At 42.1% G+C, this 26,282-nt stretch overlaps 2 protein-coding genes across 4 annotated transcripts in view; one reads left to right on the top strand and one right to left on the bottom strand.

Annotated features, from left to right (window-relative positions):
• Positions 1-1,717: 1,717 nt before the first annotated feature.
• On the bottom strand, positions 1,718-5,272 carry LOC119228313 (homeobox protein engrailed-1-B-like). Its single transcript, XM_037487670.1, has 2 exons — positions 4,416-5,272; positions 1,718-2,393 (listed from the first exon to the last, which is right to left on the bottom strand). The coding sequence occupies exons 1-2, from the start codon at positions 4,954-4,956 to the stop codon at positions 2,071-2,073; spliced, it is 864 nt and encodes a 287-aa protein (XP_037343567.1). The 5' UTR covers positions 4,957-5,272; the 3' UTR covers positions 1,718-2,070.
• Positions 5,273-21,563: 16,291 nt separating this feature from the next.
• The window catches only part of marco (macrophage receptor with collagenous structure), a 32,427-nt gene continuing 27,708 nt past the window's right edge, over positions 21,564-26,282 (top strand). For 2 of the 3 annotated variants that reach the window (XM_062564804.1, XM_062564805.1), the window contains exon 1: positions 21,564-21,793. In XM_062564804.1, the coding sequence (XP_062420788.1) occupies positions 21,685-21,793 (109 nt within the window). In that variant the 5' untranslated portion in view covers positions 21,564-21,684. The remainder of the gene's footprint in view (positions 21,794-26,282) is intronic. The other variant, XM_062564803.1, reaches the window with a different exon arrangement.

The following is a 26,282-nucleotide window of genomic DNA, read 5'->3' on the forward strand; positions in this document are numbered from 1 at the left end:
TGAATGGCATAAACGTCATCAGTTTGATAGTTGGGTGAAGATGGATTGATTTACTTTTCAAAGGAACGGGGCAATTTTCTATTTCACATACCTTATTGTTTAAAATCACTGTTCCCCTCTCTCTCTCTCTCTCTCTCTCTCTCTCTCTCTCTCTCTCTCTCTCTCTCAGAAAATAACGATCTACTCCAAAGCATAGATGCAAAGCCTCTTTCTCTAATTTAGCAGAGTAAGAGGACATCCAATACATTTATATAGAACAGGCGGATAAATGAAAAAGAAGAAATTAATTGATTTTTTGGCCAGGGGGTTGTAGCTTGTCATTCTCTTTTGAGAATTATTGTAAACACGAGTCAGTTTCTGCATAAAAAGCCTATCACTTGCGACAATTTATCCTTCTCAAGAAACATGGGTTTCTTCTGGGCAAAAAAAGATTCAGAAATTCTCGGGATAATATTTGTCTGTACTGTAAACTTTCAAATATAGAATTTTTATTTAAAACAAAGGCCTAAGTTCAAGCTGCTTTATTCATGTGATTTTGGGTGAGGTGTGATTCTATGCCCTGATCCCACCAAGCTTCCGTTGAATGTCTCACAACCAAAGACAAGGTTCTTTCTCTATATCACCTCTATACTTTTGTTTCAAGCCTACAAAGGGCTCGCTGATGAAATGAGTGAACACAGAGACGGAGAGGCAATTTCATGCTCTGTAACGCTTTGAACAGTGCTGATAGCAGTGCGTCTCGCAGTGTAAATTCTCCTCCTTCTAAAGACTTATAAATATGGATTCAGTTGTCCCACTCACTTGAACCAATGAGCTGCAACCCCACACCTTCCGCCCCGCACACACAAAAACACACTTCAATTACTTAATTGAATATTTTCTGACACTCACCAGAAAATAAAATGGCTCACTGTTTTCCTGAGGAGCTATTGGGGGATCCTTAAAGAATATAATATTGTTTATTTGGAAACATGGTTTAAATATACATAATATATCCTCCTACTCTTCGAAAATACTTTGTATTCCAAATGTCTTTACCTGTCAAAGGCCACACCAGGAAATTTACAAAGAGGGGAAAATACTCCATTTGTGGTATACACCATATAGACCCTCTGTATGAACTGTTTAGTAATCTTAGTAACTTTCAGAAGGTTTTTATCCAAACTCAATGATGGCTGCAAACAGAAGAATTAAAAGAGGGTGATAACGATGAGGTTAGATTAATAGTCACTGTAAATTAAAAAATATGAGGATTTTGTTGGAAAATGATGGGATGTTTCTTAATGTGAATTTTTGAAAATACTTTGTGTATTTTTGTTTTGTTTTACAGCAATACAATAGACAGAAAGAATTGTAGACCAAAAGGATTATAAAGATTCTGCGGCCATGATATAATTTCCCCCCTAAAATTGGGATTTTACACCATTAATTATTGATTAATTATTATGTGATCGGAATCTTAATTCATTTCATTCATTTATTTAATTTGGCCCATAAATTGTCACATTGAAATAGTTTGCATTTAAAATGAAATCAGCAATACGAATTGCATATACATTATTAATTGTTTAAAAAGTTCACAATAACAACCGTTCTAAGACCACGACTTAATATTATTTTTTTAATATCTCTCCAATAAACCCGCAAGGGTTACCTGTGTTTTTCGTGCCGACAACTTATTTTAAAGCATGTTAACCCCCCCCCCCCCCCCCCCGCATTGTTTCTTTTCGATACTTTAAGTGTGTAAATTTTAATTTGTAGAGAAAAACAACAAAACCTAAATGTGATGAGCAATGAATGCCTGGTGGCTGGTCTCGGTGTTCGGCGTCTGCGAGGCAGCAGTAGCAACAAGCGTCTTTTCTACTGTTCGTGTCCAAGCTCTTTTTTACGATAAAATCTCTTTGGTTTTGCGGTGGCAGGTCAGTCTGAAGAGTCTGCTGGATAGTCATTTTGGAAGAGGAGGACACGGTGGTGTAGTGGGGAGACGTTCCGGACCCGTCCTCGTCATTAAATTAGACGTACTGCATGTATTTACATTGTACAGAGTGTGAAGAGAGTCCCCTGCGCTCCTCAGTCGCTGTCCTCCTCCTTGTCCTCCTGGATGGTGGTGGTGGAATGGTTGTATAGTCCCTGCGCCATCAACTGCAGCGCCAGACCATTCTTGAATCCGCTGGCCTTTTTGATCTTGGCCCTCTTGTTCTGGAACCAGATTTTGATCTGGGACTCGTTGAGGTTGAGCTCCTGGGCCAGAGCCTGGCGCCGCTGCTCCGTGATGTAGCGGTTCACCTGGAACTCCGTCTTTAGTCTCTGCAGCTGCTCGGCCGTGAAGGCCGTACGCGGCCTCTTGTCCTCTTTGCCGCTTTTTGACTTTTTCAGTTTCCGTGTCCTTGGGCCTGCAGTAGGGACGAAAGGACGGAGGAGCGGGGACATAAATATTCAGCGCATAATGAACAATGATGAAAAAAACACACTATCAGCTTGTTTGCGAAGGACAAATCATGATGATTATGACAATATCTCTCATTACCTAAATATGTGAAAAGAATATTAATGCTGACACTACCGATACTTGATTAAACAAGATGAACGCGTATCATTTTCATAACTGGGAAAATAACGAATCAAATCAGTGCACTATTGGTATTCAATTAAAGTATGTGTATTTATAATAACCCCATTAAAATGTGTGATTGTCATAATTTTATATATAGTTATAGCTCTCTAAAAAGACAATGCTACTCGCTACACAGTTATTGCGTAATTTCTGAAATGTAGACGGTTAATAATTTTAATAAAAAATATATATACAGAATATAAAATAATAAATGTGCAGGATAAAACCATCTATTAAATAAAGATCAATGAATACGTTATATACCTGCAGTATTTTGTTCCCGAGGTGTTCAATCCATTAACAGGCTGTTAGATTCAAAATGGCTCTTGTAGTGACGGCAGAAGGCCGGATAGCCACTATTAACGGCTAATTCCATTGAGATTTATTCCACCATGCTTTACTGGTCGCTCATATATTCCACAACAGTCGGCTCGTATGGGACAATGGCAGAGCGATCACCGGGAAAATGTACTTCATAACGGTTAAAAGGGTCTGCTGTCGATCCCACGTCAGCGCTAAAACTGCGGAGCTGTCATCTGTTCAATCCTAATCCTTCAGGAGCAAATCGAATATCGAAATACAACAATACAGATTGTGTCTAAAAGACACATTATTTGACTCAACCTGCAGGTTCATGTTCCAAATCTCAAGATGCTCTTTTGTCTTAAAATATATAACCCATAGAGCTAGTTCTCCGTTTTTTGCTTTGATTTTAGTTCACAAATTCACGGAGGATGTTAAAGAGACACGTACATAAAACAATACACTAGACAAGGGAATTACAAATTTTAGATAAATAAAATGAAATAAGATTAAAAATGGTGATGGTAGAAAAAATCATAAAACTTCATGCTTTGATTGTGTAAATGTCTAAACAGTAGGCACGCTAACGTATACGCGTTGTTATTATTTAGATGACATGTTTCGTTGAAACGCGTTAGCCTTGGTCGGTCGAATACGTTCAAAAATTTAAAAAAATGAGTATTTATTTAGTTTAAATCCTCGTCGAAGGACTATATTAATCTAACTGATCCCATATATTGCCACCAAATTCAATGTTGTATGTTAGAGTGAAATAAAGAATTCTAATAAATGCTCTCCCTCCCCACAGAAGCCTGTGTGGATGGTGGTTCTATCTGATGGTGGTTGTCCCTGCAGTGGTCCTGCCGTACACCTGTTCTGCTACTTGCAATTACTTGTATCATTTCTGTTAGAGGAATTGAATGTATTGTACATCTTTTACATTGTTGATTCTGTACACATGACATCCATTGCAGTCTGTCCATCCCGGGAGAGGGATCCCTCCTCTGACGTTCTCCCTAAGGTTTCTTCCCTTTTTTCCCCATTGAAGGGTTTTTTCATATTTTGGGGAGTTTTTCCTGTGCCGATGTGAGGGTTTCGGGACAGAGGATGTTGCATGTGTACAGACTGTAAAGCCCTCTGAGGCAAATTTGTAATTTGCGATTTTGGGCTATACAAAATAAAATGAATTGAAATCAAGGAACGCTATTTCTGACCTAAACAAACTGACAACATATTAAAACCGTGTTTTTAATTCAAAACATGTTGCAAGATATAAAATGTAAGATTAGGTTATAAAGACATATTTTAGTTAAAAGGAGATGGTTTGAAAAATTAACGTTGTTTAAAATATTATTTTGAGCTTTTATCTTTATTTAAAGAAAAGTTTCTTGATCGTTTAAAAATAATATTTCTACAAGTGGGCTACGTGTTTGTTGGTGTGTGCTGAAACACAATTGCATACTTCGAGGTGTTTTTCTTCGTGAAACTATTGCCTTACCAGATGAAGGCCTGTCCGAGTATCGGGTGCAGTACACCCAAGCAGGCCAGAGCAAGGGCTGGCTCTCCGGTGTGGACGCCCCGGTTCCGTTCAGCACCACAAGCGACGAGGACGTGTTCTCTCCCCCGGCCCCGCCGCTAGTTCTATCCTCGGCTTTCATGCCGCTGTTCTCTGTGGAGACGGTTCTTCCAACGCAGCCGTTACTCTGTTTGGGACTCGCCAAAGAGGCGGAAGAGGTGGAGGACGAAGTGCTGTCACTGCTGCAATTAGAGTCCTGGCACGGCGTCCCGGGAAGGCTCGGCCTGCTGACCGCCGGGTGTACCTGTTCCCGGTCTGATGTCTGCGCCCTCTCCCGATGACACAGGCCGTGCTCCTTCTTGCAGCCAAAGTCAGGCCGTAAAATGTTGTCGATGAAAAAGTTGGTGGTTCTGTGGGCCAGCTGGGCGACCTGCAGAGGCCGTATGGGAGGCGAAGGCAGGCTGGGAGACCGTGAAACACTCTCTCCCTCGCTGCCGTCTGTGGTGTTCTGCTGCTCCTCCATCGCTTCGTTTTTGAAGAACTCGTAACTTGTTCTCTCACTCACCTTTGTTGGCCCTTTTGTATCCAAAATATAACAAAAGGCGACTAAAACATAATTATTTTCCCTCTAAAATATCGCTGGTTGGTGTATTTATTTGGTAACTAAGGACATCTTGCTCTCGTAAAGGCACTCCGGCGCGTCATGGTCGGTGACTTACTACACAACTGGCTTTGAGTGCTACTGCGCACTGCTCTCGCACATCCGGTGCTTTTCATCTCTGTATTACAGTCAGATCTTCGCAAAGTCTGTAGATCACATCACCATGCGCACATTTTCACACTCATTCAAACTGTCACACACCAACCGGAGGTGCACGTAATGTTCACAGCGCAGTGGGCCAATCACCGACTTGTACACTGAAGGACAGCGTTTGACGACGTCCAATGATAATACCCGTCTCCAAGTCAAGAGAGGAGGTTGCGCAAAGAGCAGACCTCACGAGCTATACAACAAGTAACTATATTTCTGCTCCTTCAGCCTTGTTGTAGTCTGGATTGACAGCAGAAGTACAGCATGAGACGAGTAACACGCACACACAAACACGCACAGCCCTGTTTCTACCTGCACAACTGCTCACCTCAAACAAACATCGGCCTTCTCTCCGCCGGTGATGACAGGGAATACCGGGAACTGAACCCAGGACTTCATAGAATGGTGCCAGCGGAACTGCGTGTTGGTAATGGACTGCTGCCAGGGCAAACACTCTCCTCTGGAAACAGGCAACGGACATTGATATTGTAAAATCTAATAAAAGTACCTAGGTGTTCACTTAAACAATAAACTGGACGGGACTGATCATACAAAAGCAGTACAAAAGCGACAGAGCGGACTCTATCTGCCGAGGACACTGATATCTTTGTGCTCACTATGCACAATCAAAGAATCCAATCTAGAAATCAGGTTGAAATGAGGTCTAAGCTCTAAGACCTCGATACAGCCTCTTTTCAACATACAAAAATGTGCTTCCAACAACAATTTTAATTATAATGCAGGATGATTAAATCCAGCGTTCTTGGTTGAGAGCGTCACGGGGACTACGTTTGGTGACAACAACTATTTTGTGCTGAAAGGATGCTATTTACTTACTATTCATAATTTCGCCGGTAACCGTATTATAAAAGCACTTCGGGCCTAACAACACCCTCGAACGATTACATTATTGGACGATGAAGTACAGCCTCTCGTACCTTATTGTTTAAAGATGAAACTCGTTTGCTAATAAGCATGCTTCCTTTGATTGTGCTGGGACAAAAATATAACCCCAGAATATTTGATGTGTGTTTGCTGTTGCCAATGGTTTCATGGACTGTTGCTATTCACATAAATATGTTTGTCTTGCCCATTTTATTTGCAATAAAAACTAGATTACACAATTACACTTTTGCTGAATCCATCATGGGTTAAAATTACTTGGAAAAAAGGAGGGATGGTTGAGCCAAAATCAATTCTTTAGCTTCTTCAAACACAACTCCTGAGGTACCATGCAGCGGGATGTTTTGGCAGACATGCCAACCCTCCCGATTTTTCCGGGAGACTCCCGAATTTCAAAGCCCCTCCCGAAAATCCTGGTCCTTTTGAATATCTCCCTAATTCTGAGGTCTCAAGGTTGGCAAGTATGTGTTTTGCACACAAAGGTTCTGAGATCTGTAAATGGGGCTTCCAACTCACCTGCTGCTGCTATCATTAACTATTAGTAGTCACATTACTATTACTGTCCTCATAAACCAATTCTTTCTTTGTGTTTCCCCCTCCACAGGTTTCTGAGGATGGTGGTACATCTGATGGTGGTCGTTCCCTACAGGGATCCTGGCGTAAACCTGGCTTACTCCTCTCACAATTGGAATACTTTCTGTCATATAAATTGATTGTATTATACATCCGTTACGTTGTTCATTCTCTACATGACATATATTGCAGATCCTGATGTGAGGGTTTAAGGACAGAGGATGTTGCATCTACAGACTGGGAAGCCCTCTCAAGATAAATTGTGATTAAAATTATTTGAATTAAATTAACACATTGGTACTAGAAGAATCGGCCACATCTGTACTTGAGGGGTACTCTTGACACAAAACGGATTTACCGCTTCTGCAGAAGAATCATCAAGTGACAATGAGAGAGATGGCACTGTTGTCAGGAATATCGAGTATCCAGATTTAAGTTACTCAGAACCTGATCTTGTTGTAACAGAATCTGATTCTCAAGATACATTTTCAAGTCTCCAAAAATTTAGAATATTGGGCTACAAACACAAAAAAACACACATAAATGTAAACCAACTTCTCCATGCACAGTGGGTGTGGTGGCATCAGCCTTGCACGCACATACACAAATGTACAAACATAAACACACCCACACACACACCCTCCATGGCTGTATAGCTCTTTCAGCCCCCCCAAAATGAAGGAGGGGTAACGCAGGTCCTCCCTTCTTGCGGCCGTCAGGCTGCTTCGCAGCTCAGAGTAGATGAAAAAACCGTTGCAATACAATTACTTAAAATAGTTTTGTCTGTGTGCATAATATATTCTCTATATGCAATATTTAATTGAGTCAATGTAGATTCTTGTAATTGTTTTATTACTGCTTTTTTACAATAGTTTTAACTTGTATCTCTAACTATCTCTGGGCGTATCCTCTGTAATCCCGTGCATTTCCACGCTGGGGGACTAAACAATTACTATATATATTATTATTGTAAGTTTATCTGATCATATTTTAAGTTTACTTTTAACTGGACGGACACAGTGGCAGAGGCGGAATGAGGTTACTCTTTGAATACCGAATTTTGCCACTTTTGTGAAATGACATAAATCGAAGCGTCCTGCATCCAGTCATCTTTCAAAATTATTATTTTATGCAGCTAATAGTAACATTTTCGTGCACAGGACATCTGTAGTATGTCTCTCACAAAAAAGCACGCAAACACGTGTGGTATTTAGTGGAGAAAAGGCCTACAGCTACGAAAAAGGCGACAAAACACAGGGCATCTCCCTATTTCCCACATGTTTTTTTCCCAAGAAAAGTCCGAGTTCCTATATGTTTAAATGCGTCATTTAACGGTCACCTCAGTCTTTAATATACATACCCATCTGCTCGGTCTCCTCCTCTTGTCTGAGGTACCCCAATGTCGGTCGGTATTGTTTTCTAGTCCAAGCACCAGAGAAGCACGCTCTTATCTTGCGCTGCTGGCGTATTTTGTTGCGTTTTTAATTACGCTGTATTCCACATGATCGGCCGGACCTGCATCACCTACCTGCCGGAGCAACTCAAAGCCTCTGTCACCATCACTGCGTCAAACACTTTATCACGATGCGCGCAAAGGGAGCCGCTAGAATAATACATGCAACATACAAGACAGGCAGGCTGCACAGCAGCGTTTCAGAAAATTCAATGTACAGCTTGGAATACAGAGAAGACTCCACGAAAAGACAACTTCAGTGGTGTACTTCGTAATTTATAATTACTATTAAGGCATTCGGTTTAATGGGGTAGTTGTTAGTGTGAAACCGAAGACCGTTTCTCATCCCTTAAGAGAATACAATGATCAGTATTGTCTATAAGGAACTTCATCTTTGACAAATACATCAGGGAATGTCACAATTCCCTGATTCAGTAGGCATTTGGGGTCACTATAATATTCATTGCAACTGTATAATAGTCTTACAGTTATTTAAAGTGTTTTTTACAATACAGGAGTGTTATTATCCGACTGTCAATGGCTCTCACAGGTTTTCGTAAGGAGAAATCCTTTGGGCATTTATATTAGTTCTGCAAAACTATTGCTACATATTTTGTCCCTATATGTGTTACACAGATTTTGAAAAATTACTTTGTTATTTAACAGCATAATAATTAGGCACAGCGGCTGAAAAGTCGTCATAACATGTAACTGTTCTAATAGTAAACGTGTATTCATATGGCGGATTTCACTTCTTATAGGATAATTCTGTTACTACTACTGGAATTAGACTAGTGATTCTCAAACTGAGGCGCGACCCTCTGGTGGGGCGCGGAGGTATTACAGGTGGGTCGCGAGGGGCTGAGGAAAAATAGATTTAAAAAAAATATGTATTTAAATTATTATTTTATTTTTAACCCTTTATTAATCCCACATGGGGAAATGATTCACTGCATTTTACCCATCCTTAATAATTAAGGAGTAGCGTGCTGCTGCGAAGTATTGGGGCTTCAGTGTCTTACTCAAGGACACTGAGACTATGGAGTGAACACGAATCGAACCGCACTGTAAAACATCACAGCCCGGTTTAGTTATGTCCACTTACTTCTTCTCTTTAACTCAAAGAGCTCTGCTCAAGATAAAACTTAAACTTACAGTAATGCTTTGTGTTGACTCTTTGAGATGTGTTCGTGTTAATTGAACTTGACTCTTTAAGTTAGCAGTTAATAAAAAGAGAAAGACTGAAAAGTATGGCACTGTAAAAGAAATATGGCACTTTTGCAACAATATTCACTTTTCAGCGCTTCATTAGCTACAAATCCCTAAACCAAATCCCATTAATTCTCTATGGTAGTGCTAAACCACTACGGATGCAATATATATTTGTCGTTGTGGTTCGATTCCCGTGTTGTAGTGCAATTACGATTACCCGGATGGAAAGAGTATCTAACAAGGCGTATTTTTCTTCAAACAAACAAACAAGTACAAAAACATTTCATGTGTACACTCTGTTGTAAAGCAAATACAATGAAAATAAATAAAGATTTCTCCACATCCGGGAATCAAACCACAATTCTGCAAAAATAAAGCTGCAATTTGATTGGCTGTCCGTGAGTGCCAGCTATCCGTGACTGGCCCGCGCGAGAGGGTTGGCGGTTTGATACCAGGCCTGGTTGACCCGCATGGTGATGTGTCCTTGGCTCCTTTTGCTGTGACTACAGTGTGTGAATGTTAATTACTGATGAGCAGGTGCCGCTGTGTATGGTAGGTACTGTCTTTAGTGTATGAATTTACCAAGTCCAATTAGTTTGAATAACAAACATTTTTAATCAATGACTATCTGTACCTTAACCATAAAGCACAGAATGAAGCTGTTTTGTTAAAATACAAACTGCTCTTTCAAATGCTAGTACAACTGGTACTTACTTCTTCTACTGCTACTACCACTACCATTAGTTTTCAAATTCATATCAGCTTCTCCCATTTTTTGAAATTCTTTAAAATAATTTCAGCTTTTCCTATTTCTATTCTTTCAGCAATGATTAGAATTAGTTTCAGCTTTTATTATTTCTGTATTTTTTCAAATTCATATAAGCGGTTCCCATTTCTCTATTTTTTGCAATTCTTTTAAGTTCATTTCAGCTTTTCAGGACCATACACAGTGGCACCTGCCCATCAGTAACTAACATTCACACACTGTAGTCACAGCTAGAGGAGCAATGCTGGGGTTAAGTGTCTTGCTGAAGGATACATCACCATGCGGGTTAGCCCGGCCTGGGATCAAACCGCCACCTCTGATTGGAGGACGGCCGCGCTTGTCTCTGTCTGAAAATATTTAAACTAACAATGAGATTTCCAAAAGATATACAGTGTATCCCCTACATTAAATTTGGGCCCCAATAAAGTATGTTTTTGATGTTTACAATTATCCACTATGGATGAGTATCTTTAGGCATTTTCCTGATACCGGTGCTAGACGCTCCTTGTGTGTCTAGATGTATCGACGTCATAATTGCAGCAGGGGGGTATTGCACAAAAGTAGAATAAAGAAATCGAGGCTAAGTGATTAAGCGCCGCTTGACTTAGTGTGACCCGCTCGTCGGCTTAATCGGTTGCATGTTTGCCGAGTCGGGCTTAGGAGGCGCTAAGTCGATTCAGGTGTACATATGTAACAGAAATACATGTTGTCATTTTCAATGTGTCATCTCTTGTTTTTTTGGTTATTAGTTATTAGTGTGTGTGTGAATTTTATTTCAATGAGTTGGATCTGTTTTGGCGGAAGTTGCGTTTCGTCTCTTCATACTTTTGGTGGTTGTTTAATTTGGCGCCATTTGTACTAGCTACATCCGGTGGCACTGACTCAAATCTTCTCCTCTATGAAGCTTGTGTCTAGGAAGCTGAGGCGCAAATAAAGACCAGAAGGCACTATTTATGTTTTATTGTCTTCTGCAGGTACGTGTTTTTTTCTTTTGTTTTAATGACTGTTGTCATTCGGTTATTTATTTTGTTTACTTGGGGTTGTGGTTTTCCCCTTTTGTCATGATTATTTTGATAGCAGACAGATCGGTTACGCTGTTGAAGCTTGTGTCTAGGAAGCTGAGGCGCAATAAAGACCAGAAAGCACTATTTATGTTTTATTGTCTTCTGCAGGGTCGACTTCATTCATGCACAAAAACACATCCGTTACACATAGCTGGGATAAGTGCACGTCCACTGCTTTTTTAAGTACACCACGCTATCGATCACAGATTGACTGATGCGGAAATGGAGAAGACGCCACGCACAGCATATTTCTCACCCGCTGATCAGCAACCAATCAAATATATGAGGAGGTGAAGCATATAATACGCAAAAAAAGGAATACAGCAGCTGTAATTAAACAGAGAAAAAGTCTGGCAGACAATTGCGGACCAACTGAATGCGGAAGGATTTCAAAATATTTACACTTCGTTTTAATTTCCAATTGTTTTATGTGTTGTAAATGCGCTGGTTTTAGTGCAAAGTGTGTTTGACATATAAAAAGCACTATAAAATGTAGGATTATTTAGCCTGTACTTTGCCTTAAAAGTGAGCAGAGGGAATTAATGTTCCTCTGGAAATTTATACTAAAGACTAATTTCAAACCCATATTCACAATGCAAGAATATGTTTTACAATATGCACAAATCTCTATAAGCTCTGTGTAATTCTAATTATCTTTCTCAAATAATGTTCACAGAACAAACAAGACAGGAGAAATTCTTGGCAACAGGTCAAGATAAAATCTAAAAACATTTTGCATGGTCTGTGAGTGTGCTCAGGGTGGGACAGCTACTGACTCTGTTCCACCTGCAAAAACTGTCTTCTTCATTTTCTAGTACTGCACATCAAACCCAATCACCCATTTATACGCATAAGTGTGCTAAGGACTTCAGTGCCAAACACACACTTTAGTGCATTTATTTACAATTTCGGCATATTCAATTCAATTCAATTCATTTTATTTTGTATAGCCCAAAATCGCAAATTACAAATTTGCCTCAGAGGGCTTTACAGTCTGTACACATGCAACATCCTCTGTCCCGAAATCCTCACATCAGCACAGGAAAAACTCCCCAAAATATGAAAAAACCCTTCAATGGGGAAAAAAAGGGAAGAAACCTTAGGGAGAACGTCAGAGGAGGGATCCCTCTACCGGGATGGACAGACTGCAATGGATGTCATATGTACAGAATCAACAATTTAAAAGATGTACAATACATTCAATTTCTCTAACAGAAATGATACAAGTAATTGCAAGTAGCAGAACAGGTGTACGGCAGGACCACTGCAGGGACAACCACCATGCATAGCATCTGTGGGATGGTGAGAGCTTTGTGCTGGTCCGATTTGTCCCACTTATCTCGTGGTTCAGAAATGGGCATCATGGTGCAGGAAGAAACACCGGTGAATGGGACTTTATATATCACCCTCATCACGTTTACAATTGTTCACTCCTCAGTGCGCAGTTTCGCCCGCCCCCCCCCACCCACCCTCCCGTGAAATGTCCCACGGAAGAAATAGAAATCTAACTGTTATTTTGATGACTACACTGATATGCAACGCTCAGGTCAATGTAAACAGGTAACATTACATTACATTACATTACATGTCATTTAGCTGACGCTTTTATCCAAAGCAACTTACAATAAGTGCATTTCCACATAGAGATACAAACTCAAAAGAACAAGTAACAAGAAAGTACAATTTTCATTAAAAAAGCAGTTTAAAACCGGTTATAGAAAAGTGCCATTATAAGTACAATTTAAGTGCTACGATTTGTTAGTGGTACGGTTTGCTAGTGTTTCAGTCAAGGTAGAGTCTAAAGAGGTGTGTCTTAAGTTTTCGGCGGAAGATCTAGAGGCTTTCTGCAGTCCTGATGTCATCAGAGAGCTCATTCCACCATCCGGAAGCCAGGACAGCAAAGAGTCGCGATCTCGCCGAAGGCTTTTCTCTCAGTGATGGAGAAACAAGCAGCTTGGCAGATGCAGAGCGGAGTGTGCGGGTTGGGATGTAGGATTTCACCATGTCCTGGATGTAGACTGGACCCAATCCATTCACAGCATGGTATGTGAGTATCAATGTTTTGAACTGGTTGCGGGCAGCCACTGGTAACCAGTGAAGAGAACGGAGAAGTGGTGTGGTGTGGGAGTATTTCGGAAGGTTGAAGACCAGTCGAGCTGCTTCATTCTGGATAAGCTGCAGTGGTCGAATGGCGGCAGCAGGGAGACCTGCCAGGAGAGAGTTACAGAAGTCAAGGCGGGAGATGACAAGAGCCTGAATCAGTACCTGCGCCGCCTTCTGAGTGAGAAGGGGTCGTATTCTCCTGATGTTGTAGAGCGTGTATCTACAGGATCATATTGTCGCTGTGATGTTGGCAATCAGGGAGAGTTGGGAGTCCAGTGTCACGCCGAGGTTCCTATCAGTCAGAGTGGTAACACAGAGTCGCCGAAGTTAACAATCAGGTCCTGAGTGGGAGTTTTTTCCGGGGAAGAAAAGTAATTCGGTCTTGTCGGGGTTGATCTTCAGGTGATGAGCGGACATCCACTGGGAGATGTCAGTCAGACATGCAGAGATCCGTCTCACCACCTGAGTGTCCGAGTCGGGGAAGGAGAGAAATAGTTGAGTGTCGTCGGCATAGCTGTGGTAGGAAAAACCTCCTTCAGAGAGTTGGGGAAACAGCAAGATAACAGAGCATTGGTAATGAGACAGGTGAGGAACAGAAGAAGATCGGGGCGATAGACTGTAGAATGTGGGATGGAATGGGGTCGAGGGGGCAGGTGGTGGAACGGGCAGAGGTTACCAAGGTAAGAACTTTGTTAGGAGACAGGGGTGTGAAACAGGGAAGCGAGGGCGATAGAGTGAAGTCTGTGGAATACAGTTGGAAGGAGGTGGGTCGAAGAAGGAGGAGCGTATGTCAGCTATTTTTTGGTAAAGTAGGTGACAAAGTCTCCTGGAAGAAGGGTGGAGGATGACTAGGGGATTCAAGGAGGTTAGTGAAGATAGAAAATAGTTTTTTGGGGTTGGAAAATGAGGACTCAATTCTGGATTGGTAGAAAGCGCTTTTTGCGGCAGAGATGAAGGCAAAGAGGAGAGAAGCGACTGAAACACATCCAGGTCGTCAGGTTGTTTGTATTTACGCCATTTCCTTTCGGATGCTCGCAGAGTGGCTCTCACAGCACGCACCGGTTCAGACAACCACAGATCCGCAGGGGATCTGCCAACCCACTTATGTTATGGCTCTAGTAGTGTAATGTGCAAGCAGCCAGTTGAATGATGAATTTATGCTACTTTGTTGAATTCATATATTTGTGAATCTGACTTTGAAAGAGTCAGTGCCTCCCCAGCCACCAACCTCACCGCATGTCACTGATAAATACCACGTAAAACAATTTGGCACAAAGATAGCATGACACAGAGAGTTAGCATAGTTTAGCTGCCAATTCTTATGACATCCATAAACAAACTCAGCATACTTAGAAATTATCTAAACGCATGTGTCACGTACGTGCAGTAATAATTGTGAATGCAATAGTGTGTGCAACTGTAAGACAGGAAGGACTGTATGGGATTGACTCTGGGTAGGACCACCGTGAGCTGGAAGGTTGGGACAGATTGCTGCACAACGAGCCGACCAACGGACATTATTCTTCTTCACCGGAGACATTGACAGTTAGGGGGGACACGTGACGGGGCGGTCCCTCCCTCCAACGCATACCTCTTCTCACTGTGGGGACTGTGTGCTGTGCTGAGTTGTGTGTGTGTGGTCAGTGTAAACTTTTCTTGTCTGTGGTTTTTCACGTTGTCGGGGTATAATCAGATTTGCTTGCTGTGTCATGTTTATAATGTCCTAAGCTCGCGTGTGGAAGAAGGCTCTTCGTGCTCTTGTTACTTCAACTCAATAACAATGAGCCAAGTCTGCACGTCTTCCCTCGTGCATTTGCTAGGTGGCAGCACCTACTCATCTACAGTCGCGTATCCAGAACATTTTTACTGGGGTGGCCAAGATGGGACACAAAGCTAGTGTGGGGTGGCCATGGTAGACGGCGCTGTCCCCATTTAAGCAGCAATTTAACAGAACCTATATCCAATCCGTTACATATACATAAACTATTGTAACAAAAACCAAACAAATCTTAACTCCAAACAAAGTATATACTATGAAGTAATGTTATGTAAACCTTTAAACTCTCATGAACAATAGAGGATTCTAATAATAGTGTAGTGGCTATTTGTCCATAAACTTAAACAAAACAAATAATAACAAACTTCTCAAATGGCCACTTGAGGCTACGTCATGGTTAGGCTTTACGCAGGTTCAGAGGTACCAAAGCAAAGTGATGTCCATAACAAGATTGAGTTTGAGGAGGTTTATTCACACACATAAGCAAGCTCACAGACATTCCTGCTGCCTCTCTCACGCTGGTAAAAAACCATATGCCCTCCTAGCCTGAAGTACCTCCCACCTTGACCTACTTATGCAAATGAACATAACACCATGTGACCAATAAACGACAATACAAGTAAAGCATAGATACAAAATAAACCAAATTAACCTTAACAAGAAAATAAACGAATAAATGAAGCTATAAATTAACTTAAGCCCAAAAATAAACAAAAATAAAAATATAGCTCCAACAACCCAGCCCCTAATTGTAACGGTACTTGACCCACAATTAACCTTTATCACAAAGGAGCTATTTTCTAATTGTAGCTTAAGCATTAAACTGAAATCTTCACATCTTTGGATTCTCCACACCTGAAAGAAACAAATAGATGGAAGACAGAGATAGGAGAAAGAATGAGTTGTATAGTCAATTATTTGCCTCCAAGAGAAGACAGAGCTTGGTTATTGGTCTGTCCAGGATGCTGTTCTTCGTTTGGACCTTCACCGAGCGAACCAGTCCTCTGGAGTCAGCTGTGGTGCTTAGAACTCTGCCTATCATCCATGAGCCTCTTGGAGCTGTGGCATCAGCGATTACAACAATATCTCCTGGAATAAAGTTTCTCTTTTGCTTCATCCACTTTTGCCTTTCTTGCATTACAAGCAAATACTCTGCTGTCCACCTTTTCCAGAAAAGCTCCGCAACGTACTGCACTTGCCTCCATCTCCTCTTAATGTACAGATCAGATTTCTCGAACAGACCTAATGGCAGAATAGGCTTGCCTTTTAACAGGAGAATGTGATTTGGAGTAAGCGCTTCTAAATCATTGGGATCTTCTGAAGCCTTAGTTATTGGCCGGTCATTGAGTATCGCTTCCACCTCGCAAAACAGCGTTTGCAGGCCTTCCTCGTCCAGCAGTTGATGTCCAACAACAGAGGTAAGTACACTGCGCACAGAGCGAATCAAACGTTCCCAAACGCCACCTTGGTGAGATGCAGCTGGGGTGTTAAAACTCCACGTCATTCCTTCCTGCACAAAAGTCCTTTCAATTTTAGAATGATTTAAAGCGGCCAATGCCTGCCTCAGTTCCTTCTTCGCACCAACAAAATTTGTGCCGTTATCTGACCTTATACTTGTCACAGGTCCTCTTCTGCAGATAAATCTTCGCACAGCATTGATGCAGGAGTCTGTGTCGAGGGAGTGCGCCACCTCAAGGTGTACTGCGCGGCTACTCATACAAGTAAATATCACTCCATATCGCTTCAGCACAGTTCTACCTCTCCTCACCTCCAATGGTCCAAAATAGTCCACTCCCGCATTTGTAAAGGGTGCGTTATCAGGCACAACTCGTTCCTCTGGTAAGTCGGACATCTTCTGTTCTCCAAGCTTTCCTCTGTACCTTCTGCACACTGTACATTGTGAGAGAATCTTCCTGGCCGCAGAGTTGGCATTTATGATCCAATACTTCTGTCTCAATCTGTGCAGCATGTGATTGCGTCCAGCATGTCCAAGTTGGCAATGGATGTAACGCAATATGAGCTGGGAAACGTGCAAATCCTTTGACAGAATCACAGGATGCTTTACCTCCCACGGCAGTGCAGATTTAAACAGACATCCACCAACTCTGAGGATGCCATCTTCGATGAAGGGGTCGAGGCGATACAGAGGACTGTCTTTAAAAACAGTCTTTGGGTCACGTTTTAGTGAGGAAATTTCAGTACTGAATCTTTGGTTTTGCGCAAACTGAATTATTGCCTTTTCGGCTTCCTCCAAGCGCTCTGGTGTCAAGCTGGATTTTCCAAGTGCGGCTTTGAATTTTTTAATCTCCTTTTCCACATTCTCATTCTGGTTGACCACATATTCTTTCCTCTTTCGGCTCAAAAGTAAAAGTCTTTCTTTCAGCTCCTGTAACAGTAACTTGGCAGGTATTATAAAAGGAGACAAACCCAGCAGGTCGTAAAGAGAGCTCACCACAGAAAGGATGCCCCTCCTAGTGTGTGGACGTTCCTGCACTGCAGTCCTGAAGCTGAACGTATCTCCTTGAACACACCATTGCATCCCCAGAGCTCTTTCCACAGGGAGTTGATCTCTGTCCAAATCCATGTTCCCCAAACCCACTGCTCTGATGTCACTAGGAATAAGTGCAAACACATTTGAGTTATTTGTGACCCACTTTTGGAGATGGAAGCCGCCCTTTTTACAGAGAGATGTTAATCCATGTATGAGCTCCACTGCATCTTCCTCTGTCACAGTAGACTTAAGACAGTCATCCACGTAGAAATTTGTCTTGACTGTACGGAGGACATCGGGTGAGTATTGCAGTGCATTATCCTCAGCAGTTCTCCTCAGTGCATAGTTTGAGCAGCTTGGTGAGGATACAGCTCCAAACAAATGCACGCACATCCTGTATTCCTCTGGCTCCGCTGTAGCGTCTCCATTGGGCCACCATAGAAAGCGCAAGAAGTTAGCGTGCTTATATGGAACCCGGACCTGATGGAACATGGCGTTGATATCAGCCATAACAGCGATGGGCTCTTCTCTAAACCGAAGGAGGACACCAATTAGCGTGTTAGTAAAGTCTGGGCCCTGCAGGAGCTGACTGTTCAATGATGTACCCTTATAAGTACAGCCGCAATCAAACACAACACGCAACTTTCCTTTGGTTGGATGATGTACACCATGGTGGGGAATGTACCACACCTTTCCTTGTTCCAGAGTGGGCTCATTTGTGGGAACCTTTTCTGCATATCCTTGTTTTAACATGTTGTTAAGGAAATCAACGTATTGAGCCTTGAATGAAATATCTCTATTAAATCTCCTCTTCAGGCCTTGGAGTCTTTGTAGTGCGATGCAGCGATTATTTGGCAAAACAGGATTGTCAACTCTGAAAGGTAAGTCAATATAATAATGTTCATTGTTAAGCACTGTCGTACTCTCCACAATTTTCATGAATTTAATGTCTTCTCTTGACATCTCAAGTTGTTCATCACTTGTTCTTTCAATAAAGTCATGATTATACTGTTGCATCAACATACTTTCCAAGTGTTCCACAGATATGTGATTAGCAGTTACAACAATGCATCCTGATTTGACACCAGTACCTTCAGAGTCTCCAGCACGAAGAGGCCCGTTTATGACCCAGCCAACTCTGGTCCTCACTGCATACGGTCCACCGCATTGACTGTTTATCAGTTCCCATGGCTCCAAAACTTTAGAGGAGTCGGTTCCAATGAGCAAGTCTACATCTGCATCTACTTCATGTAGCCTAATGCTACTCAAATACGCCCATTTGGCAACATCATCCTGACATGGCACATTGACTTTAGATACAGGCATTTTTGTTTGTGTCAGAACAGATGGTAGCTCAATAAAATCATCGGTGTCGAATCCAGACACCTCCAGACCGGTAACTATAGTAGTGTTAATGGTTTTAGTCTGCCCCATTGTCCTCAACACTACATTACAGTTTTTTCCTGATACTCCCAGCCTTTCAGCCATACTTGTAGTACAGAAGGTACCAGAGCTCCCAGGATCCAGGAAAGCATAAGTATGCACAACTTTATTACTTTTCTGACTTTTCACCTGCACAGCCACAATGGAAAAGACAGCAGTATCCTCATCACCAGCCCCAATATGACCACACGTCTGCTGCTTCCCGGATACAGTGCTTACAGTTTCTTTGGAGGTTATCCTTGTAGTATCCTTCTCCACATGCAGGACAGATGGGTGTTTCCTGTGACACACTTCACAATCCAAACGACTCCTACAGTCTTTGCTCGTGTGTCCATGTTTCAAGCACCCAAAACAAACGCCCTTCTCTTTTAGAAACTGAATCTTGTCCTGTTGTGTCTTTCTTCTAAACTGAAGGCATTTTTCCAGAGTGTGATTGGTAAGATAGCAGAACATACATTTGAGCTGGTTACTGTGAGCTGTCAAGTTTTCCATTTCTTTATGTCCATCCTTTGGTGCATTAATGCTGGTGGCAAATGTACCACTTTTCCTTTTCTGCTTAACTTGCATGGATAGCTTTGTATAGCTGGCTGGAGAAACATTATTAATATTTCCAAACAGAGGATCTGAAACAATTTTGACTTGTTTTTCAATGAAATTCACAAAATCAACAAACACTGCTCTGTTTCCTGCCAAAATGTTCAATCAAAAGCGCTTTTGCTCTTTGATAACCTGGTTCAGAGGGCATATGTTGACAACTTCTTACAATGTCTCTTGGTTGCCCCCTAGTATACTGTTCTAGAAAGTACAGACAATCACTGAAATTTTGAGTTTTATCCTCAATGCAATTTTCAAAGGCTCTGAGAAAAGATTTGAAATACAGGGGATCACCATCAAATACAGGTATATTTCTCATAGGCAGGGCAGAGGCTGTGTTTTGTTGGACCAACAGCGTAGTTATTTCATTTTGACGCTGCATGATGTTCAAAATGTCCAGAGAATTGATGGATTGATTATCATCACAAACATCTTGCAAACCCAGTGATTGTGTACCTTGCCTTTGAAACACAGGAATGACATTAGGTATGGGTAGTTGTTTTACAACATGTTTGGGTTTATTTAACAAGCGACTGGAGGTAGGTTCAGAGCTTTTATTGGTGGGCACATAGCGTTCAGCATTCGGATTTAGTTCATATGTCCCTTGAGTTTCTGACCTTTTCAAGTAAGAATTCATACCATCTGATGTTTGAGATGCACATCTTGACACGTTACCGCCACACTTTGAGCTTACTTCCAGAACCTCCAATTTTGCATTTGTCACCTTTAATTCTGCCTCCAGAGCAAGTTGTTCCTTTTCTCTCCTTAAATGTTCCTGTTTCTTACGTAAGTCCTCTTGTTCAAGTCGTATTTGTTCCTCCTGATCCTCCAAAATATGCCTTTGTTTCAGAGCAGCCATGCGTTCCTGTAACGCTGCTCTTTCTGCTTGCGCTAATATTTTTGCAGATGCACTGGATGAAGTCTTTGAAAGCTTAGAACCAGCCTTTGAACACATTGCAGAACCTTTATTGGATACACTGTCCTCAGGCCCAATATCAGTTGGATTATCAGGTGGTTTAATCGGAAGTTCATATGAATGGCCTGTGTTTGATAACCAACCTTTGACGTCATCAATAAAGCTTGAAGCTTGAAAATACTATGTATTTTTTAAATCCACTAAAGCTTCTTCCATTTCTGTATTTTCAGACTTTTTCATTTCTATATTTTCAATATCAGCTTGTCAGCAATGTTATGTAACATGTATTTCACCTTTTTTAAATTTTTGTATTTTGAGTAATTGTCTTAAATTCATTTTAGCTCATAGCATTCCAACGCATTTTCTGCAGGAAATTTTCTAATTATCATACTTCTCTATTATACTTGTGCCGTACAAAAGTTTGGCACGCTACTCCTCCCGCAGCATTACTCGCACATGTCTCAAAACTTCCTTGAGTGTCAGGACCTATTGGGTGTTGTGAAAGACCAAACTGCTGAGTGTCTAAAACAGCGAAAGAACATCTGTCACGTCTTTGGCTTGCTAGCTATTCGTTGTGGCTAGCCTCCACTTCATGGAGTTCGGGCCGTCCTCACACCTTGAGTCTGCGGAGTCCTTTCTTAAACTTAAATAAGTTCACTATTTTTGACTTCTCATCCCCTACCGGGCCAGGAGAGCACCTTTCCTTGTTCAGAGAGGTTCAAACCCCAGACAAGCAGAAAGCAACTGAGGAACCCCGTAGAAAATCACACAGGGGAGCAAAAAACAAAAGAGGGAAAGAACTTAATCCAGTGCTACGAGGCAGGGAAATACAAAATAAAACATGAAATGAACCCAAACCACATTTAATGTTGAACAATACTAAACTCCATTTCATTTATTGTTTTGCAAGGCCTTGCACTTTGACATGAAGTATGAACTTCCTCATTCTATTTGACTGCATGGGTGCGCTGCTGAATTTTGGCCACCTCAGCTACAAATCAGTTACTGTTCCGTCTTCTACTTCAATCCATGTGAGTTTTTCACTGGTTGTGTTGCAATCTCGGTAGAACTGTATTTAGGACATGTATTTGTGTTATATGAGTTGTTGAAGCAGGACGTGAAAGTGATTCTTGATTCTAGAGAGCATGGAAACATCAGTAGATCAGAGAGGGGATGAAGTCCCATACACCAAGAGTAACCCACTGTTTGACATGTCAATCAGCAAGACTGATCTCTTCAGCTTCCAGTCTGACGGTGAGTCATTTATAACCAATAGATTGATTATAGCTATTGCCACTTGTGAGGGAATCGATGGTAACCAGATTCATAGTATTTCTAAGAACACACAATCAACAGACTAACTACATGGGCGTATCAACTCATTTTGGTGCTGCCTTGTGTGCAATTAGTACCTCATAGGCTGTAACTTGTGAACCATCTGCAGACAAATACAACCTTGATTCTATGTTTAATTCCTGTTACTTATTAATATATTGATTACTCTTGTATCCCATAGTAAATACATCTGGGTCTTAGTCTGTTTTAATTCATACACGAGTACATGGTATGAACCTTAACTACGTCCACACAAATAAGAAATTTCAGTAAATTTGGGAAATAGTGCTTATAATACGTGCTTATAATAAGTGTATGTTATAGCAGCAACTTACTTACACAACAAGTCACACTGAACAGTTTTATGGATACTTTACTGGCAAATTAAGACAAGGTTTCCAATGAATGCTACAAAGAAGTCTGTTCAGATCTATCTCCAATAGTCTTGGTTTGTAATGTATTTTGTTATCCTCTAGTTGTTCTGTTTTGTATTACTCCCAAATAAGACCCTACAGAGTCAGAGTTGGGTTCATTGTCTCCATTACTTCACTCGCTTGCATACATGTCCCCTGATGCAATGCAGCCTTGTACTACAGGTCTCTGCAAGAAATATAATACCATGATACATAACACTAATAACACCATCTAAAGATCCTTATATTCTTCCACGTCTCACGCTGTCACAGTAAAAAAACCACAACGCTATGCTTTAAACCCCAACACTTATGACTAGTAATCCTGCTGATTATATGAACCTTACGGCCTAATTGAAACATAGATCAACCCCCTGAGTGGTGGGAGGTTAACAACCACAACAATAACAAAAGTGTGTATTTTAGACACTGTTTATTGGTAATGTTATTTTAAACACGAAACCACACACATTTGATCATCTTGGGAGACCGAATACCACCGGTTGGAACTAGCGACTCTTACTGCTATACTCGTGCACTTTGTTTTCAACTCTCCATAATTTAACGGCTGTGCCAACAATCTTCCACATTTAGCCAGGAAGTTTTCTCTTTCCTTTAAGGACAGTAGTGGTCCTCTGCAGACGTATGCGACCAAGGGTAACGTTAGATGTTGAGATGGAAGTAGCCTAGTAGCAAGCTTAGCATAGCGAAGAATGGTCCGTTTGCCACTCACCACCTTGTGTTTGAAACATGGAGGAATTCGTCTGCACAGTTCTCCGCTGTATGTCTCGCCTCTGTTTGTTTTACTTCCAATGCAAAACTTCTTTCCATCTTGAGCTACGGACTCGCTTTCTCTGATGTAACATTAACTGACTGCAGCTATTGTTTCCGCGGTCAACTTCCGGTTTACTCCCTGTATTAGACCAAAAGTAAACCAGAAGTAATTAATCGCATAGAAAAATGTTTATGTTGACAGACCTAATTTATTGCAAAGCAATGTTTTCTTTGGTGTATAGTTAACTGAATCTAAGAATTGTCGCTTTGAAAGAGTAATTTACAAGTACGAATGAAGCTGATGCTCTGTCAGAGTCCATGTTTCCACAGAATGGACAAAGCTAGCTATAGTGGGAGCCTTTCAGGTTTTTCTCATTCTGTTTGCTCTCTATGCAGTATTTGTACAAACGCTAAAAAAGCTGCTTTGCTCATTAAAAAATTATAGTAGATTCTAATGTGTTCAGAAATAATTTGTTCTTAAATTAAATTCTTTAATTTTGTAGAGCCCAAAATCAAATTACAAATTTACCTCAAAGGACTTTTCACATACAACATGTACCCTCACATGGGCACAGGCTAAACTTCTCCAAAGACTCCAATTGATTAGCGAGAGATGGCACAAGCAAACTTGGCGAGAGACAAGACGGGAGTGAATGCCGCTTTGTAAGTCACATGCAGTAATTTATTTTTACTGTGAGAGTGAATGAAGAAACATGAAGAAACACATAGACCTGAGCGGGAACGGCATGCGCGATTCATTTGCAGCCTGGACACGGAGTGGTGTGGGTGTCTTCACTGCTGCGCGGGCCTACTGAGAGACTGACCGCCTGTGAGTGCTTTTGGACGGGGGAGGACTTACAACTGCACCCGCTGCTCATTGAGAACAGTAACTGCAGTGATACGTGCTTTCGAGTCTCCAAACATCACAAAACATTATTCGCCATCTTATTGATCACTAAATTCACTTCTGACAACTTTTTAGGAATTGACAATTTGCTTCCAGTTTTTAATTTACATTTAGCAGACGCTCTTATCCAGAGCGACGTACAATTAGTGCAGACATTTCATATTAAGCTAAACACGCATCAAAAACAGCAATTTTAGGTTGTTTCCGGGTGAGTGCAGGCAGAAGTGCCCGGGATAGTAGAGGTGCTAGGACAGGGAGAAAAAGGATGATTCTATGATCGCACTTGAAAAGCTCCATGAAGCGATGACAGTCAGCTGGCGCTGCCCGGCCGCTGAGCTCATCGGGCAGGCAGTCTTGCAGAGACCTCGGTGTAAGCTGGAGGTCTCTCACGCCGCTGTCGCTAATACGAGGCTTTTATTTCGCCGTTGATGGTTCGTTTGTTCACAACACACGTCCATCATAAGATCAACGGGAACCTGTGGTTAACTTAGGTTGAGTAGTCTTTTCTGAGTTAAACCAAACATGCCAACACATTACGTTACGAAAACACGGGAGATCCATATGAATTGTCGACGATTCCTCGCTTTCTGGTCTGAGATAATGACGGGGGGCATATGCATTTTTGAAAAGAGTTTGGGCAATCCAAATAACGTTCCCGGGAGAAATAGCAAACGGGGAGGTGTCCGGGGTCATAGGACTAAAAAACGGAGTGTTGGCAGATAAAACAACCTCGCTGAGCGGGCTGGCTGGCTGGCTCTCTCTCTCACTCGCACGCACACACAGCGCAGCAGGCAGAGGGGGGAGAGAGCGATACCGTTTCTCTTCGGTAGACTTGGGAGAAATTGTGAGAAATTAGCAACAATTCTAGTGACATGCATGTAGCATGTCGCTTTTCATACAAAAGTCGGCGGGAGGATGATTTGTTTGTCATAATAGTCCAACCACAACCGCATTTCAACATGGTGGAATTTCCGTGAATTTCTTTTTCTCCCATCCTGTAGCCAACTCACGCCCCCCCACCGGTTGAGGACGTCTCGGGTTACGAATGTAACCGTAGTTCCCTGAAGGGAACGAGACGCTGCTGTGGGAACGCCTCTGCTTCATGAAGCACGTGTGAAATCTAACCAATGGCGAGCTGGTACGTCATAGGCGGGCGACGCCAGGACGCTATAAAGGGACCCGAAAGGCAGGACCATTCATCTCTGAACGGCTGAATCAAGTGCCACGGGCAAGCCGTGAGTATGGCGACGACACGCAGCGTCTCGTTCACTTCAGGGAACTACGGTTACATTTGTATCCGGAGACGTTCCCTCTCAGCTGCGTGAAAACACTTTGGGAACGCCAATACCCATTCTACCATATGAGCAAGTGACCGTAGTGTGAAGTTAGTGCGCACACTCAGACGAGAGCACCTGTGCTCCGGGTGTGGAGTAAGGTCTAGACAGAGAACCAGCCTGCCGCCATACAAACGTCGTGCAGCAATACTTTTCCCGACAAAGGGGCTTTAGAAGCCGCCATACCCCTGGTAGAATGGGCCTGGACAGCCAAAGGTGCCGGCCGATTCGTAAGCAAGTGAGATGGCCTCGACCACCCACTTGCTCATCCTCTACTTAGACACCGGGCCCCCAGTATTGGGTGGTGCGAAGCACACAAACAACTGTTCGGAGAGCCTACACAGGGCGGCCTGCGGAAGTAGAACTCTAAGGCCCTAACTGGGCAGAGGAGGTTGAGCTTCGCCTGGTCCGACGGCAAAAATGGAGGAGGACAGAATGCCTGCAGCAAAATAGGCCCGACCGTAGTGGACGGGGCCTTAGGAATATAGCCCGGGGGAAGGTAGTAAGAACGCCTTCACCATGCCGGGTGCAAATTCCAAGCACGAGGGGGCCACCGAAAGGGCTTGCATATCTCCAATTCTTTTGAGGGAAGAAATAGCAAGCAGGAAGAGGGTCTTAAGAGCCACATACTTCACTGCAACCTCTGCGATGGGCTCGAAAGGAGCACCGGAGAGACCCTCTAGAACGATGGCCAGGTCCCAGGATGGAACTCTATCAATAGTAATATACTATTATTCGTCAACATAGTTGAATACTGTAAAATATAAAAGTTTGATGTCTTGAAAGAAAATACATTTTTACAGCACGCTACTGTTGAAAGTTGCATTACACTACTGTATTTATTCCTTGCATGCTGCTTCCAGCTAACTTAAGCTAACGTTACTCGCCGAAGTGACAACTTTAATATCTGCAACGTTGACTTAACCGCGTTACCAGCGAGTTATTTTCATTGACACCCGACATTATTTGTCAGCAATTGA

The sequence above is a fragment of the Pungitius pungitius genome, chromosome 10, assembly GCF_949316345.1.
Source record: "Pungitius pungitius chromosome 10, fPunPun2.1, whole genome shotgun sequence".
Lineage (NCBI taxonomy): Eukaryota > Metazoa > Chordata > Actinopteri > Perciformes > Gasterosteidae > Pungitius > Pungitius pungitius.